This window comes from Belonocnema kinseyi, chromosome 1, assembly GCF_010883055.1.
Source record: "Belonocnema kinseyi isolate 2016_QV_RU_SX_M_011 chromosome 1, B_treatae_v1, whole genome shotgun sequence".
Lineage (NCBI taxonomy): Eukaryota > Metazoa > Arthropoda > Insecta > Hymenoptera > Cynipidae > Belonocnema > Belonocnema kinseyi.
This window is the reverse complement of record NC_046657.1, coordinates 70,916,970-70,936,537: the sequence shown is the minus strand read 5'-3', so window position 1 is coordinate 70,936,537 and position 19,568 is coordinate 70,916,970. Positions and strand designations below refer to the sequence as shown.

General features: G+C 20.4%; 1 protein-coding gene across 1 annotated transcript in view; it reads right to left on the bottom strand.

Annotated features, from left to right (window-relative positions):
• Nucleotides 1-19,568, bottom strand: part of LOC117167858 (gametogenetin-binding protein 2-like) — a 48,232-nt gene that overhangs the window by 21,141 nt on the left and 7,523 nt on the right. The window contains exons 2-7 of the mRNA XM_033353072.1: nt 17,327-17,517; nt 17,018-17,161; nt 11,250-11,462; nt 10,935-11,138; nt 4,130-4,298; nt 3,856-4,026 (exon numbers count right to left, since the gene is read on the bottom strand). Coding sequence (XP_033208963.1) covers nt 3,856-4,026; nt 4,130-4,298; nt 10,935-11,138; nt 11,250-11,462; nt 17,018-17,161; nt 17,327-17,517 — 1,092 coding nt within the window. The remainder of the gene's footprint in view (nt 1-3,855; nt 4,027-4,129; nt 4,299-10,934; nt 11,139-11,249; nt 11,463-17,017; nt 17,162-17,326; nt 17,518-19,568) is intronic.

Below are 19,568 nucleotides of genomic sequence, written 5' to 3'. Positions count from 1 at the left end.
TCCTGTTTGGTAGAAAATTAATATTGTTGCTTTAATATTAATTTTTTAAACCGAATATTTACTTTTATCTAGTTAAATATACCATTATTTTAATTGAAAAATCCATCTCTTTTCTTAACATTTAATTTTTTTAAATGAAGATCCAACTAATCCAATTGAATATTTTATAATTTTAAGTGGAAATTCGTCTCTTTATTTGAAAATTATTATTTTTTAACTGAAAATTTAACTGTTCCATTTCTCATTAAAAATTTATCTTTTTTACTTGAAAATTGATATACTTTTGTAAAAATTCTTCTTTTTAGGTCGAAAATACCATTACTTTGTTGGAAATGTTAACTAGTTTTTGAATTTTTTTTTCACTGAAAATAAAACCATACCATTTTTTTTAGTTGAAAATTCTGGTACTTTATTGAAAATTCATCCTTTTTGGTAGAAAATTCTTCTTTTTTTTTAAACCTATTATTAAATTGCAAAGTAGTTTCACAATTATTTATACAATTTTAAGTTATGTTCGGGTTTTATACCGGAAATCGATATTTTTAATAAAAAAATCATTGTATTTCAAAGATGAAATAGAAAAAAAAATTTTTAGTTCGAATTTGCGTTTTTCACTGGAAATAATTATAGATTCAAAGGATATAAACATTTTTCGAAAAATTTTGTATCATGTTAGTGTTTTCCTCAGAAAATTCTGTTTTTTTTTTTAATAAAAGGTTTCAAAATGCCCACGAATATTTAATCAATTTTAAAATCCTTAGAATTTATTAAAATCTATTGAAAATTCCTTAGAATCTTTTAATATACCCTAAAATATTTCAAATCGGAATTTATATTTTTTAATACAATCTTTTAAAATCCCTGAGAATATTTAAAGAGACCCAGAAATTTTTGTAATTCATAGAAATCCTTATATTTGATTAAAATCGGTTGGAAATTCTTTAGAATCGTTTAAAATACTCCAAATATTTTTAATCCGTTGAAATATTTTGTTAGACGATTCACAATTTTACCTTATGGTAACATTTTTACCCTAAACTTGGTTGTTTGAAGCAAAAATTATTAGAATTGAAAGAAGATTTACAATTCTGAATAATTGTTTGTTATGTTAGTATTTTTCGTCAAAATTTGTTATTTTTAATTTAAAAAAAAAAAACATTAAATTTCAAAGTAGATTAACAATTTTATACAATTTCAGGTTATATTGCTTTTTTATACAGGAAGTCGATATTAAAAAAAAAACATTGGATTTCCAAGACGAAATTTTTATTCGTTTGTATGTTTTTTGATAATATTCTTTATTTTTTTCAAAAAATGTCTACTAAAAGAAAACGAATTTTCAACAAAATTGTTACATAAAAAAAATTAACAAAAAATGAAAGTGAAACTTTTATATATATATATAATATTTTTTAACAATATAATTCCATTTGCAACAAAAGAAATAATTTTCAATAAAAAATGGAATAGTTCAATTTTCTGTTACAAAAATTAATTTTCAATAAAAAAAAACCAAAATTTTCAATAGAATTGTTAAAATTTTGCTCATAAAGATGAATTTTCAACTAAAGGAATAAATATTTCAGTAAAAAATTACATCCCAACAAAGTAGTATAACTTTAAGTAAAAAAAAAATTCAACGAAAAATTGAATAGTTGACATTCCTACCGAAAAAGATTGTGACAATTAATAAAATAGAGCTGAATTTATAATAAAAGCAAAATTAAAACTGAATACTTGAAAAATTATCCAAAAAAATGTAAATAAAATAATTCACTTTTTAACGAAAGAAAAGAATTTTACACATAAAAATGTTAAGTAAAAATGAAATGGTTCAATGTTCAGTTTAGAAAATCATTTTAAATAAAAAAAAGAAGGTTGGAACTAAATACTTAAATTTTAAACAAAAAATAATTAACTTTCAAACAAGTGGATGAATTTTCTAACAAAACGTTGAATTTTCAACAACAAAAAATATATATATTTTTAACAAGTAATGAAATGTTTTCAAGTATTTACATTTTTAACAAAAATAAATGAATTTGCAAACAAAAATAATTTTCTAAAAAAAAAAAAGATCAATTTTCGAACACATAAATCAAGATTAATTATCAGCCAAAACATACGAATTTTAAAATAAAACACATTAATTTTTTAGATGAAAATCAATATGTTTTATTGAAAATTTAATTTTGTTAAAATCTTCTTTTTTTAGTTCAAAATTATTTTTTAAACGGAAAATTAAAATATTTTATTTAAAAAAAAATTTTTTGTGCTATAAAATTAATTTCTTTCGATAAAAATTTTGATGTATAACAGAAATTTTTTTTGAAAACTAATTTTTCTAGTTAAAAATTAAATATTTTATTTTTAGTAATTTTTTCTTTGAAAACGCATATTTTTTAGTCAAATACTATTCTGTTGGTAAGTATTTTTTTATCAAAGTTTTAAAATTTTACTTAGAAATTCATTTTTATTGCTAAAAATTGAACTATTCTATTTAAAAATTCGCTTTTTTTGTGTAGAAAATTAATTTTTTAGAAAGCAAATTTAACTATTCCACTTTTGGCTGAAAATATTTTATTTTTTATTTGAAAACTAACTTATTTTGTTTCAAGTTTAACTATATTGTTTATAATTCATTTTTTTGTCTAAAAATTTCATTTTTCCACTTTTGGTTAGTTTTTGTTATTAAGTTTTTTTTTGTTGAAATTTCGTTTTATTTTAGTAGAAAATTAAAAATTTTCAATTAGAATTTTTAATATTCAGTTGGAAATTTATGTAATTTGTTGAAAATTTATGTTTCTAATAGTAACTGAATCGTCTTGAAAGAAAACTTATATTTTTCGTTAAAAATTGAAATATTTCATTTTTTGCTGAAAATTGACCTGTTTTATTTTTGGTTCAACATTTAACTTTGCTAGTTGAAAATTCGACTTTTTCATAGTTATATAATTTTATATTTGGTTTATTTTTTAAAATAATTTGAATTATTTATTAATTTATATTAAGATAAATGTTTAATACATATATATTTACAACTTTTTAATTTAAAATTTAACAAAATTATTTCTTTGTTGGGATGTAATTTTTGTCGTTGTTAAAGATTTATTACTTTAGTTGAAAATTCATCTCTATGGATAAAGATTGAACTATTCAATTTAAAAATTCACTTTTTTTGGTTGAAAATTAATTTTAACAGAAAATTTAACTATTCCATTTTTGGATGAAAATTTTTGTCTTTTTATTGAAAAAAAACTTCTTTTGTTGCAAATTGAACTATATTGTTAAAAATTCATTTTTTTATCTAAAAATTTCACTATTCCACTTTTGGTTATTTTTTTTACGCAATAAACAGTGACCCGTATTTAAAATATTAAATTTTTTCTCTTCAATCTGAATGAATTACTCTTTTAATTTATTTCAAAAATAAACTTTTACTAATAATTTCAATAGAAAAAGCTATATTTTATTTATTAAATTTTTTAATTTGCAGAAATCGGAACAATTTTGTAAGATGATTAAAAATTTGGAAACAATTTTAGGTTATGTTATCGTTTTTAACCTAAAATTGGTTATTTTAAGAAAAAATAATTAAATTTGAAAGAAGATTTACAATTCTGAAAAATAATTTTCTATATTACTATTTTTCGTCGAAATTTTTTTTTAAATCACCAAATTTCAAAGTCAAAGAAGATTGACAATTTTTCCAACAATTTCAGGTTATGTCAAAATTTTTCACGGACAATCGGTGATTTTAATTTAAAAAAAAATAAAATAAAATGTACGTTACAACCTTATAAAATTTTAATTTGAAGAAAATAGTGATAATAATATTAAAATGTTAAAACTTACATCACATTTATTCTCCTTCTCTTCAGTTTCGACTTCGTAACGACGCTCCTTCTTCATCTTTCTCTTGAGCCTCAACTTTTCCTGCCTCTGTTGCTTTGCTAACTCCTTTCTTGTAAGTTCTTCATAGAGAAGTTCTAATTTCGTTACTCCCTGCTTAGCTTCTACCGCCATCTGATTATTTTTATTATCGAATCCAGATTAGGAAAGACATTCTTTTTTTTTTTTTTGGTTTTATTAGATTTAGGTTCTAATTGTGAAATTTAAAAATCTTTACCTCGAAGTTTCTGGACAAAGCTTCGACAGCAACAGCAGCCAAAACTTTACAAATCATTTCCGCCTCTTTGAGACGACGATGCATTCTATGCAAACGATCCGCGACACAAATTCCTAAACAGGTAACTACTTCTTCTTGAGCCATTTCTAGTGTCTTTGCGTGCCGTTCTCTAGAAATTACATATTTATACTCTCATTTACATTTTGCATTTTCAACAAAATAGCTAGATTTTAAATAAAATAGTTCAATTTTCTAATCAAAGATCAATTTTCAAGCAAGGAGATTAATTTTCTCTCATAAAATACGAATGAAATTTAAAAAATGGAACACTAAAGCTAAACAATTTTCCACTTGAGGTACTAAAAACTCAGCTGCAAATAAAAGCATTTAAAGTGGAACTGTTAAATTTTGAACATTTAAAATTGAAATTTAAAAGTTTTTGATTTATAAATTTTGTATTTAAATGCTCAATAATTTACGCGTATAAAATTGAAGGTACTAACATTTTTCGATATAAAAAAATATAAATTAACGTGATCATTTTCAATGCTCTAAGTTAAAAAATAAATCAATGAACTTTAAAATTTTCAAAATTATATAATTTTAAGGAATTTTAAACTAGAAGCATCAAATCTTGAAAAATTGAAAATTTTTTTAACTGAACACTTCTTAAATTAAAAATTCATTTTTTTAAATAGTTTAAACATCCTTGGAAAGCTTCAAAATCTTGAGTTATTTTAAATTTGAAATTATTTTGGAAATTTTCTCAGAACTTCTAAATATCTGTCAAAATGAATTGAATTTTTTATACAATTTTCAGAAAATCCTGCAAATTTAAAAAAATTTCTTTACAATTTGGATGTATAAATAACAATTGGAATTTTATTATTTGTAGGTGAAATTTGAGTAATTTTGTTTTAAATTTAACTGTTTGGTTAAAAAGTGATCTTTTTTAGTTGAAACTTCAACTATTTTGTCAAAAATTCATCTTTTTTATGAAAAATTAATCTTCTTGGTTGAAAATGTATCTTTTTTTGTTGAAAAATCAACTCTTTGATTGAAAATTTACCTTTTCTAGATGAAAATTCAACTATTTGCTTAGAAATTTTTGTTGTTTGCTCAAAATTCTTCTTTTTTATCGAAAATTAATCTTTTTAAATGAAAAGTTATCTTTTTTATTTGAAAATTCAACTATCTGGTTAAAAATTGATTTTTTTCTTGTTGAAAATTAATATTTTGTTAGAAATTCACAACAATGGTTGAAAATTTAATTATTTTGTTGAAAAATTTCTTTTTTCCTTTGTTTAAAATTCAACTACTTGATTGACTAGTCATAATTTCTTGAACGTTCGCCTTTTTTATAGAAAATTAATTTTTTCGGTCAATATCCCTGAAAATTATTCGAATTTTTTTTTACAATTTTCAGAAAATTCGGCCAATTTTAGAAAATTTCTTTACAATTTGGATGTAAGACTTGAAATGAGAGCCTAATATAAAACAAAATGTAGATTTTCGCAGATTTTAAACAAAAAAACTAGATTCTTTTCAAGAATTGTGAAAGGCTTCGAAACAATAAAAACATTTTCTTAAGATTCATAGGAAAATTTTCAAAGATTTAAGCAAAATTTTCAAAAAAAGATTCTAAAAGATTTTAAGAGAACTTTCTAAAATTTGCATGATGATTTTTTATCTGTTTAAAAACCCTAAATATCACTTAAAATTACTGTAATTTTTTCTATAAATGCTTATTTGTAAATTATATATATATTTGATTTCAATTTACTTGTCTTAAATAAAAATTCAAATATTGCTAAATATTCAATAATTAATCTTTTTTTTTTAATAAAAATTTCAAACTGAATGGGTTAAAAATTTAATATTTTAGAAGGAAATAATATTTTAAATTTGATAAAATCCTTTAATTAAGAATATATTATCAATTTTTATTAATTAAAGTACAGATAAATTATAAAAATGTTTTTCATCCAAAATTTTCAACATGAAAGGCTTTTATTTTTTATTTGTTTTAGTCTTTAAGAAAGCATTTAAAAATTCTTTAAATTAAAAATATGACTTTTCAACCAAATATTTCAAGTTTTGACTAAAAAAAAGATAAATCTTCAATAAAAAATGGAATAGTTAAAATTTCAATTGCCAAAAATTAATTTTTAAACCAGTTGAACGAATTTTAATAAAAATACTTTACTTTTCAATCAATATTAAGAATTTTCAACTAAAATTATGAATTTTGAAGCCAAAAAAATTAATTTGTGACAATTGCATTTTTAACTAAAAAAAATGCATTTTTTTTCAGAATATATGACTTTTCAACCAAATATTTCAAGTATTTACTAAAAACAAATTTTAGAGAAAATAGTGGCACTTTTAGCCCAAAAAGATGAAGTTTCTACCAAAGCAGATCAATTTTCAATGAAAAATTAGATTTTTTAAACAAAAATAATAATTTTAGACTAAGAAGATAAACCAAAACGATTATATTTCATCGAAATACCTCAATTTTCAAGCGAATAGATAAGGTCTCTACCAAAAAAAATACGATAAAAAACGGAATAGTTAAATTTCCAGTAAAGAAGTTAATTTCATCAACAAAAATTAGTTTTCAAACGATAAAAAAAAAACAAGTTTTCAACTAAAGAAATGAATTTCAAACTAAACTTTTGAATTTTCATTTTAAAAAATGAATTTTCAAAAAAAGATTTGTTTTTACAATTTTTTGTCATAAAAAAGATGAATTTCAAACAAAAAGTTAAGTTTTAAGAAATAGGATAAATTTTCAAGTAAAGAGTTAAATAACTCTTACTAACAAAAACGACTAATATCTCCCAAAATACATGATTTTTCAACCAAATGGTTGAATGTTTGACTAAAAAGATCAATTTTTAACCACGAAAAATTAATTTTCTAGTACGAACACGAATTAAAAAAAAAGAAATGACTTTTTAACCAAATATTTAAGTTTCTACTAAGAAAAACAAAAGATTTTCAACAAAAAAAGTTCAATTTTCAACCAATCACAAGAATTTCCAACTAAAATTATGAATCTTAAAGCAAAAATAAAAATTAATTTGTAACAATTGCATTTTTAACTAAAAAAGATCAAATTTTCTCAAAATATATGACTTTTCAACCAAATAATTCAAGTTTTTACTAAAAACAAATAAATCTTCAATCAAAAATGGAATAGTTAAAATTTTGGTTGACAAAAATTAATTTTAAACCAGAAAAACGAATTTTAATAAAAAATAGGACAATTTTCAACCAAAGGAGGGAATTTCCAACTGAAATCTTGAGGTAAAAATAGTAATTTTTTAAACAGAAAATTGAACTATTTGATTGAAAATTAACTTTTTTGTCGAAACTTCAAATTTTCTAGTTGAAAATTCAATCATTTTATTTTGAAAAATCGTGTTTTTGGCTTGAAAATTCAAGATTTTTGTAGAAAATTCAACGATTTAGTACAAAATTAAAGTGTTTTCTAGAAAATTCTTTCTTTTTATTGAAAATTAATTCATTAATTCTCTTAATGAAAATTTACTCCATTTCTGTTTAAAATCTTGACTAACATCAAATCCGTTTTTCAAACTATTTAGTTCAAAACTGATTTAAATTGTTGAAAATTCGTCTTTTTGGCAAAAAATTAATCTTCTGTATTAAAAATTTTTCTGTTTCACTGAAAATTTAACTATTTCGTTGACAAATTGATTTATTTATTTGAAAGTTAATTTTTGTACTGAAGATTTAGCGATTTTAACATTAAACTGCTTTTTTGAAAATTCATTTTTTAGTTTAAACATAATTTTTTAAACTGTAAATTTAAACATTTTTGCGAACTTATTTTTTTTAATTAACTTTTTTGTTTGAAAATTTATATTCTCAGGTTAAAAATTCAACAGTTTTCAGAAAAATCATCTTTATGGCTTGAAAATTCAACAATTTCGTAGAAAATTCAACTATTTGGTAAAAAATTGAACTGTTTTGTGGAAAATTCTTTAAAAAAAAAACTTACATTTTATAGTTTAAAAATTCAACTATTTAGTTAAAAATGGTAATAAGCGAAAAACATATAAACTAAAAAGTAATTAATTAAAATTTGGACTAAAATCACATCTTTTTTTCCAAACTATTTAGTTTACAATTTATTTAATTTGTTGAAAATGAATCTTCTTGGTGGAAAATTCAAACTATTTAGTTAAAAAGTTATGTATTTTTCTTCAAATTTAATTTTTTTGTAGAAAATTAATCTTCTATGTTGAAAATTTTTCTCTTTGGTTACAAATTTAACTATTTCGTTGAGAATAATTTTTATTTGGTTGAAAGTTAATTTTTTTATTGAAAATTTAACTATCCTATTTTAAATTGAAACTTTAAATATTTTAGAAGAAAATTTCACTACTTTGTTGATTTATTTATTGTGTTAGAAATTTAACTAGTTTTGCTGAAAATACGCGTTTTTTTGTGTACAAAATTGTATTTTTATAACTCTCTAATTATTATTTTTTTGGTGTTGAAAACACATTTTTTAGTTAAAAGTCAAAACTGTTTTTTTTTAAATTTTTGTAAATAATTCATATTATTCTCGGGTTAAAAATTTAATTATTTTTTGGAAAAATCGTATTTTTATTGCAAATTCATTCCCTTAATGCAAATTTGTTGGTGGAAAATTAATCTTTTTTACTATTTTGTTGAAAATTCGTTTCTTTTTTTTTTGTTGAAAATTAATCTTTCCATCTGAAATGTAACTATTTCATTTTTACTTAAAAAATTCATCATTTTTAGTTAAAAAATAAATTATTTCATTATAAATTTATTTCTTTTGTGAAAAACAATTTTTTTTAGTTTAAAGTCAATTTTTTAACTGTAAATTAAAATATTTTATTCCAAATTCAACTGGTTTTTTTTTTTAAATTTTCATTTGAGTAAAAAATTCATATTCTCGGGTTAAAAATGCAATTATTTTTTGGAAAAACAGTATTTTTATTGAATGTTCATTCCATTAACGCAAATTTTTCGGTGGAAAACTAATCTTTTTTCTGAAAAATTCAACTATTTCGTTGAAATTTTTTTTTATTTGAATAAAAATTAACTTTTTTTTACTGAAAATTCAATGATTTTATTTTACCTTGAAACTTTATATGTTTTAAGATAAAATTCTACTATTTTGTTGACAATTCGTCCTTTTTTAAAAATTAACCTTTCCATCTGAAATGTAACTATTTCATTTTTATTTAAAAAATTCATCATTTTTAGTTGAAAAATAAATTATTTCATTATAAATTTATTTCTTTTGCAAAAAATTTCACTAGTTTTTGGAAAACACATTTTTTAGTTAAAAGCCAATTTTTTAATTGTAAATTAAAACATTTTATTGAAAATTCAACTGTTTTTTTTTTTTTTTAATTTTTGTAAAAAATTCATATTCTCTGGTTAAAAATTCAATTATTTTTTGGTAAAATCGTATTTTTAATGAAAATTCATTCCCTTAATGCAACTTTTTGGTGGAAAATTGATCTTTTTTCTGAAAAATTCAACTATTTCGTTGACAATTTTTTTTATTTGATTCAAAATTAACTTTTTCTATTGAAAATTTAATGACTTTATTTTACCTTGAAACTTTATATGTTTTATGATAAAATTCATTTTTTTTTTAAATTCATCTTTCCATCTGAAATGTACCTATTTCATTTTTACTTAAAAAACTCATCATTTTTAGTTGAAAAATAAATTATTTCATTATAAATTTATTTCTTTTGTGAAAAACAATTTTTTTAGTTTAAAGTCAATTTTTTAACTGTAAATTAAAATATTTTATTGCAAATTCAACTGGTTTTTTAAAATAAATTTTCATTTGTGCAAAAGATTCATATTCTCGGCTTAAAAATGCAATTATTTTTTAGAAAAACAGTATTTTTATTGAAAATTCATTCCTTTAACGCAAATTTTTTGGTGGAAAAATAATCTTTTTTCTGAAAAATTCAACTATTTCGTTGAAATTTTTTTTTATTTGAATAAAAATTAACTTTTTTTTACTGAAAATTCAATGATTTTATTTTACCTTGAAACTTTATATGTTTTAAGATAAAATTCTACTATTTTGTTGACAATTCGTCCTTTTTTAAAAATTAACCTTTCCATCTGAAATGTAACTATTTCATTTTTATTTTAAAAATTGATAATTTTTAGTTAAAAAAAAATTATTTCATTATAAATTTTTTCTCTTGTGAAAAATTTCACTAATTTGCTGAAAATGCCGTTTTTTTTCGTTAAAAAATTTATTTTTCTAAAACTATTCTATTTTTATTTGAAAATTTACCGTTTTTAGTTTGAAATTAATTTTTTGGTTAAAAATAAACTATTTTCTTAAAAATTCATTTTTTTAGATAAAAATTAATTTTTCCAAATTAAAATATATAATTTTTTTTCTTACAAATTTACCTTTTTTGGTTCAAAATTCAATTATTTTGGTAGAAAATTCATATTTTTGAATTCAAATTTCAACTTGTTGCCTTGAAACTTTAACATTTTGAATTAAATTTCTGTTTCTTTATTGACTTCAAAACTTTTTCTTGTTTTTTTTCTTTTTGAAAATTTGTATTTTCCAGTTTAATCCAACTACGTTTGATTGAAAATAAAAATATTTCTGAAAATATCAACTATGAGACTTTTTACTGAGAATTAAATTGTTTAAATAAAAAATTCATCATTTTTTTTCAATTTCCTTTTTTAAAATAGACTTAAAAACTAGCAGTCTAATTCCAACAGTAAAATTTTGTAATTTTTTTTTTACCTTCCTATAACTTCAGGTTGAGCTCGGCTAATAATTGCATTAATATACTCTGTATTTGTTGGCAAATGAACATGATTTTCGGCAGTACATCGTTTTATTCCAGCGTATAAGGAAGCCACATATCCTTTTTCTTTTGCCGGTTCCGATTCCGTTGTCAAGAGAGAAGAGGCTAATAAAACTTTTGTCCGGCATTCTGAGCAAAATCTGCAATAAAAAATTTAAAAAAAACACAAAAAAAAAAGATTTTTTTCAAATTAAAAATATAATTTAATATAATATTGTTGAAAAAAAAACAAAAAAAAAAAAAACAAGTACCTGTGTTTTCTGAGGTAAGTTTCGAGCGTCGCATCCAAAACGTCGCTTTCAATTAAGGTGATTTCCTGTCGGCAAGGTTGTTTCATGCATTCCCAAACTTCTCGCCATGCACTAGGAGGTGGCCTCATTCTTTGCACTTCCAGAGAATGTAGTGCACATCTGTGAGATTTTTTACTACGAGTTTGTTTCTCAACTATCGAACTCAATCGAGCGCTAAAAATAATTATTAATATTTTAAAGAAAAATTTCCAATTTTCATATTTATTAATTTATTTTGAAACAAAACAGAAATGTCTTTTCTACAATAAAAGATCTCATTTTAACAAAATTTCGTTAAAAAAGTTGAATTTTGATCCAAAAAAGATTCCTGTTGACTTCAATATCAAAATATGATTTTTTAAAACAAAAATGAAGTTTCTACGAAAAAAATTGAATTTTCAATCCAAAAAGACGAATATTTATTTTAAAAAACGGATAAATTTTTAACAAAATAGTTTAAATCTCTACCAAATAATTGCACTTTCAATAAAAATTTCAATATAAAAAATGAATTTGTATTAAAAAGAGGAGAATTTTCTAATAATAAAGATGAATTTTCAACAAAAAAAGTGTCAAAAGACGATTGTTTTTCTACAATAAATTTAATTTTCAAACCTAAATATGACTTAAGCCAAAAAAAATTTTTCCACGATACTGAAACATTTTTTACGCAACAAACATTGAAATTTCAAACCAAGAAAGTGATTTTTTTACCCAAAAAAGAATTTTAGACTAAAATAAGATATTTTTTATGCATTTTTTTAATCAAAATAGTTAAAGACACAACCCAAGAGATGAATTTTCAACTAAAAATATAAATATAAAAAAAACTATTTCTTAAGAAAGTGATTTGACCAAATCTTTCAAACAAAATAGTTGAATACTCAAGCAAAGAAGAATAATTTTCAATGAAAAATATGCATTTTTATCAAAAAGATTTTTTACCAAAACAGATGAATTTTTATCTGAAAAAGATCAACTTTCAACAACAAAAATAGTTGAATCTTCTGTTAAAAAAGATTTCATTTTACTGTTCACGATCCATTTATAAATTTTCAGACAAGAAATCAGATTTCACTAAAAAAATTAAATTTTCAATCCAAAAAGGCGAATTTTTAACCAAAAAGGATGACTTTTGAACAAAATCGTTCAATTTTCTACCAAATAGTTGCATTTTTATCCAAAAAAGATGAAATTTTTCTTGAAAAAAAATGGATTTTTATTCAAAAGGATTCCAGTTGACTCTTCAATATAAATAAATAAATTTTTTAACAAAAAATAAGTTTCTACGAACAAAAAAGGGAATTTTCAATCCAAAAAGACTAAATTTTTTTCAACGAAAACGGATAGATTTTTAACAAAATAGTTGAATTCTCTGCTAAATACTTGCACTTTTATTTTTAAAAAGATGAAATTTGTACTAAAACAGATGCATTTTTAATCAAAAACGACAAATTTTGGTTTAAAAAGTTGAAAATTCACCTAGAAAATATTTCAGTTCATTTTTCAACACCAAAATTAAAAAAAAAACGAATTTTAATAAAAAAAATTGGTCAATTTTCAACCAAAGCTATTTGATTGAAAATTAACTTTTTTGTCGAAACTTCAAATTTTCGAGTTGAAAATTGAATCGTTTTATTTCGAAAATCGTGTTTTTGGCTTAGAATTTTTTTTTAAAGTTGAATTTTTATCCAAAAAAGACTTAAGTTGACTTCAATATCAAAATATGATTTTTTAAACAAAAATTAAGTTTCTACGAAAAAAATTGCATTTTTAATCCAAAAAGACGAATATTTGTGAAAAAAAAACGGATAAATTTTTAACAAAATAGTTTAAATCTTTACCAAATAGTTGCACTTTTATCCAAAAAAGATTAAATTTGTACAACACCAAAATATAAATTTTAAACCAAAAGTAAATTTTCTACAAAATAATTAAATTTTTAATATAATTGTTGAATTTTCAATCGAATAAGACAAATTCTTGTAAAAAAAGTGTCATCGTTTATATTTCAATAAAAAAAAAGTGATTTTCTAATCATAAAGATGAATTTTCAACAAATAAATGTTTTTCACTCAAGAAAAAAATAAAAAGTTTATCTAAATTACTGAATGTTCGTGACAAAAGACGATTGTTTTTTTACAATAAATTGAATTTTAAAAATGTTAAACAAATTTTAAACAAAAAGTAAATTTTCTACGAAATAATTTGATTTTTGTGCAAGAAAAATGAAAATTCTACTAAGGCTAATTTTGAAAATAAAAAGACATTTAGAAAAAAAGAAACTTTTAACAAAATATATTAATCCACAACAAAACAGTTGAATTTTCAACAAAAGAAATGAATATTCAAGAGAAAATGTATTAGTTAAATTGTCACTCAAAAAAATTAATTTTCAACAAAAAGAAATAAATTTTCAACAAAATATTTGAATGTTCAATTGAAAAAAAATTAATTTTCAATCAAAAAGATGAAATTCCAATAAAAAAAGATAGTTTTTCAAGAAAACCCATAAATTTTCAACGAAATAGTTGACTTTTCCAATATAAAGATGAATTAATAAAAAAATCCTAGAAAATGAATTGAATTCTCAACCAAAGCAAATTAATTATTCAACAACAACAACAAAAATATTCAATCAAGAAGATTAATTTTTCTAAAAATTAAGATGAACCTTTAACCAAATATATTAATTTTCAACAAAACAGTTAAACTTTCAACAAAAGAAATTAATTTTGAAGAAAAAATGTAATAGTTAAAGTTTCACTTGAAAAACTTAATTTTTAATAAAAAGCAACAAATTTTTAGTCGAAAAAGAAATTAAATGACATAAAAATTATCTAGAAAAAATAGATATCAAGAAAATATAGAATGGTTCAATTGACACTAAAAATAATTAATTTTTAATAAAAATAAACCAATTTTCAACCAAATATTAGAATTTTGAATTAAAAAATGAATTTTCAACCAAAAAGATTAATTTTAAATGAAAAAAGATAATTTTTCAATAAAGTGCATAAATTGTCAACCAAAGAAATTACTTATATATAAATATTATAAAAAAAATATTTTGTAAAATAAAAAATTATTAAAAATTTTTCTTCAGAAATCTTTAAAACAATTTAGTGTTAAATATTCTATTAAAATTATGTTTTTAAATAAATAACAATTTCAAGTATTCCCAGGAATCTTAAAAAAAGTTTTTATTGTGTTGAAAGTTAAAAATTTTTTTAAACTGCAAAATTGCATTTCAAAATAAAAGAAAGAACGAAAATTTTACAGATTCTTTTTTGACAATTTTATAATTCCTTTGGAATGTTTAAATTTTTTGTTAAAAAGTCTTAACTTAAATTTTGAAAAATAAAATAATATTAACAATTTTTTCAGAACTATTACATCAATATTTATTTTGTTGAAACCACGCAAAATTTTTAAAAAGCTTTTCAGTTTTTCGTTCCAAATCTTCAAAAAACAAATTTATAAAAAAAAATCCATTTAAATTTCCCCTAAAATCTTTTTATTCCAAAATCGTATAAAATCTACATTTTGTTTAAAATTTCTTGAAATCTTTTCAAATTTTAAATAATTTTTTAATCTTTTCAAAATTTCTGAAAGTTTGAAAAATATCTTTTGAAATAATTCAAAGTTTCACTGATATTTTTTAAAATCCTGTAATAATTAAAAGAAATTGTTTTAAAATCTTTCAAATTCTTTTTTTTTAATATTCTGAAACCTTCGAAGCTTCAAATTAATATGTTTAAATATAACCGAGAATAAAATCTAAATAATTCAAGATTAAAAAAACTAATTCTAAGACAATATTTAACAAAGATTTCATAAAAATTAGATAAAATGTAAAAATTTTTGAAAAGATAGAAAAATAATTTTTTAAAATTTAAACTATTTCTACAAATTTTTGAAAAAAGTAGATTTTTGAAGATTTGAAATAAAAAACTTGAAAGCTTTTTTAAAATTTTGAAAGGTTTTAAGAGAGTAGAGAAACATTCTAAAGAATTGTGGGACAATTTTAGAAAAAATTTTATTTTACAACATTTATTTTTAACACTATACTTAAAAATATTTGTAAGAATTTCAAAAGATTTTAAAAATTGTCAAAAAATAATTTAGAAGATTTTCCGAAATTTTGTTTTAATTTTTCACTTCAGGCAAAATTTGAATCAATTCAAAATGTATTTAATAGTTTTAAAACAATTTCAAAAATAATTTCAAATTTGAAAAGATTTGAAAAAACTGAAAATAAAATCTAGACTTTTGAATATTTCGAAATACAATTTTGAAAGTTTACAAAATGTTGAAATGTTTGAAGATAATAAAACAATTTTCTTAAGATTCCTAGGAATATTTAAAATGATTATTTATTTTTTATATTAATTTGAAGAGAATATTTAAAAAGATTTTAAAACATTAAACATTTTCACATATCTAGGAAATTTTTTACTTTTATTAAACATTTTTGTTTAATTTTAGAAAAAAATCCTAATAATTTTCAAAGATATCTAAAAATAAAATAAAATGCTGAAGTTTTTAAAAAGTTTTTGAAAGGATCTAACAATAAAAATTCTTAAAGATTCCTGGTAATATTTAAAGTGATTATTTGAAAAATTAATTTGAAGAGAATATTTTAAAATATTTTCCTGTAAAATAAAAATAAAAAATCTTTGAAAATTTCTAGATCTTTTTGGACATAACATTTTCAAAAATGGTTTTTAATTTTTTCGAGGAATCTAGAAAACACTTATTTATATAAACAAATAAACTTAAAAAATATTTATTAGACATTTTTATTTTGGTATTAAAAATTATGTTTCCCCTCAAATTCAAATTTCCCTAAAATTTTGTTTCTTTCTCTACTAAAAAGTTTCTTTTGGTTTTGAAAGGATTAAAAAATAATGGAAAGGGTTTAAAAATAATAAAATTATTATCTTAAGACTCCAAGACAAATTTGAATTTATTTTTTATTTTAAAATATTAATTTTAAGAAAATATTTAAAAAGATTCTCAAACATTTTAAATTATTCCTTAAAATTTCAGAGGTGAATTTAGAAAAATTTACGGACATTTTTTTTATTTATTTTTCAAGCTTAAAAAAAATAGAAAAATTTAGAGCAAATTTGAGAGATATTTAGAAATTTTTAAAAGATACAAAAATAATTTTAAACTTATAAAGATTTCAATAAATTTATAACAAAATTAAGGTTTTGAAACAAGAAAAAAGTTAGAAGCTTTTTAAGAATTTTAACATGTTTCAAGAGAACAAATAATTTTTCTTATGATTGCTAAGAAATTTTTTAATATCTTAATTCTATAAGAATATTTAATAATATTTCAAAAAATGTGGAAAAATTTCACACACAAAAATGAAAGATTTGAAGACAATTTTATTAATTTGGAAAGATTACCAAAAATTGTGAGGCTAAAATTCGAATAATTTTAAAATATATTTAGAAACTTTAGAAGTTTTAAAAAGATAAACAAAAAATAATTACAAAATTTGTAAAGACTTTGAACATTTTTTTAACAAAATGTCGATTATTGAATAATTTTGATGAAACATTTAAAAGTTAGAAGAAATTTTAAAAGAAAAAGAGGAATAATTCAAACTAATTTAAGAAACATCTACATTTTTTAAATATAAAAATAGGAAAATCACGCAAGAAAGAAAATCTAAGCGCGTATTTTTTTTTTTTAGTTTAATTAAGAAAAATTACCTGTGCTTATGTAAAATTGTGCAAAGCAACTGTGGAGTTTGGAGAACTTCTTCTTTAACAGTCAACAATCCTTCCGGTGTGAATAATAAAGGATCTAACACAGGATGACCGGAACGTATTAAATCGTAAAACAATTTTTCAACACTAGAATCAGAGAAGAAAAACTGTCTCAATCTAGAAAGGAACAATTCCTTCAAAATATTTTGCATTAAAAAAAATTCCTATCATTTGTAAATATAAAAAAATACTTAGAAATAAAATTTATTATTCAATGATATTGAATATTTATAAAAAATATTTATAATTTACCTTCTTCTACATCCAACACAGGGAACAGATTGTCCAAGAATTGACAATAAATCTTTGCAGGTCACTTGAAAGGAAGATCTCACCTCTTCATTTGTGAGGGTGTCAAATTTTCTGGAAAAATCGTCTAGTTGTTTTCCACGAACAAGAGGATTTTCGCAAATTGCCCCCAAATTACTGACGTCCATAATCATCTGAGAAAAAAATCCTTAAAATCTCAAATTTATGAATAAACAAAATTGTATCCTAAAGATTCAAAAATTATACTTGGATCGTTATTTTTAAAACAGACTTTAGAGCTCAAAATGCTCTCAGAACTGGGAAAACAGAGCAAATTTTCACAAAAATAGGGAAATTAATTATTCTAAATAATGTTAATATAGATCATATATTTAATTAATTATTCTGCGCTTTATATTTTTAAGTTATCAACCCAAAAAGATGAATATTCAACAAAAAAGTCATTGATATTAATTATTAATAATTTTTAACCAAACATATAAATTTATAACATAACAGTTGAATTTTTAACGATATAGTAGAATTTTTAAGCCAAATAGATTAACTTTTTATGAGGCATTTGAATGTTCAACAAAAATGTTAATTTTCAACGAAGAAAGATGAATTTTTAATTTAAAAAATGCCTTTTCGACCATAAATGACGATCTTTTTATAAAATTATGAAGTTCTTATTAACCAAGAAATAAATAAAATAATGTAAATATATCGAATTATTTGCAAAACGATTTTAATTCCTAAGATTTCGATCCAAAACGTTGAAATTATTTTTAGAATTTTTTTAAAACTATTAAATACATTTTGAAATGGTTCAAATTTTGCCTGAATTTAAAAAAAAAATTAAGACAAAATTTCGGAAAATCTTCCAAACTATTTTTTTGACAATTTTTAAAATCTTTTCGAATTTTCACAAATCTTTTTCAATATAGTCTTAAAATAAATTTTGTAAAATACAAATTTTTCTCTAATTGTCCCACAAATCGTAAGAAAGTTTTTGTATTCTCTTTTAAACCTTTCAAAATTCTTTAAAAGCTTTTAAGGTTATTGTTTCAAATCTTCAAAAATCCACTTTTTTCAAAAATTTGATAAAATAATTTAAAGTTTAAAATTATTTTTCTATGTTTTTAAAGCTTTGTACATTTTTTCTAATTTTTATAATATCTTTGTTAAATATTTTCTTTAAATTAATTTTTTAAATCTTAAATTATTTAGATTTTATTCTCGGTTTTATTTTTAAATATTAATTTGATGCTTTGAAGATTTCAGAATATTTAGAAAAAGAATCTGAAATATTTGATAACATTGTTTTTTTAATTTTTGCAGGATTTTAAATAATATTAGGAAAACTTTGAATTATTTCAAAAGATATTTTTCAAAGTTTCAAAAGTTTTGAAAATATTCAAAAACGATTTAAAATTTAAAAAGATTAAAAAAAAGTAGATTTTATATGATTTTGGAATAAAATGTTGAATTATTTCTTAAGATTTTAGGCAAAATTTAAATGGATTTTTTTATTTTGAAAAATTAATATGAAGAAAATATTTAAGAACTATTAAAGTCATTTCAAATGATTTCCTGAAATTACGAAAAAAATGTCTAAGATTTTAAAGCAAACTTTTTCAATTCTGCAAAATTACAAAATTTTAGAAGCAATTTAAATAATTATAAAAGCTGTTTAAAAGTTTTTGCAAATTTCGAAAATAAATTGAAATTTGAAAAAAATAGATATTAAAGGAATTCTTTACCTTAGAAAATTAACAGGAAAATAATATTTAACAAGATTTTGAAACATTGCAACAGGTTTCCGAAGTTTCGAAGAGGTAAAAAAATTATTCTAAACTCAAAATAATTTTAGTAATTTTGAAATAAAAATATCGATTTTTAAAGATTTGAAATAAAAAACTTAATAGCTTTTTAAGAATTTTGAAGGTTTCAACGGAATAAATATTTTTGTAATAGTTCTGAAAAAATTGTTAATATTATTTTAATTTTTAAGTATTTAAAAAAAAAAATAACATTCCAAAAGAATTACAACATTTTAATCTAATATTTAACAAGATTTTAAAACAGTAAACAATATTTTCAAAATTTGGAAAAGATACAAAAATAATTTTTAAAGTTAAAATGATTTAAACAAGTTATAAAGAAATATAGATTTTTTAATATTTGGAATAATAAACTTAAAAACTCTTTATGAATTTTAAAAGGTTTCGCGAAAATACTAAAT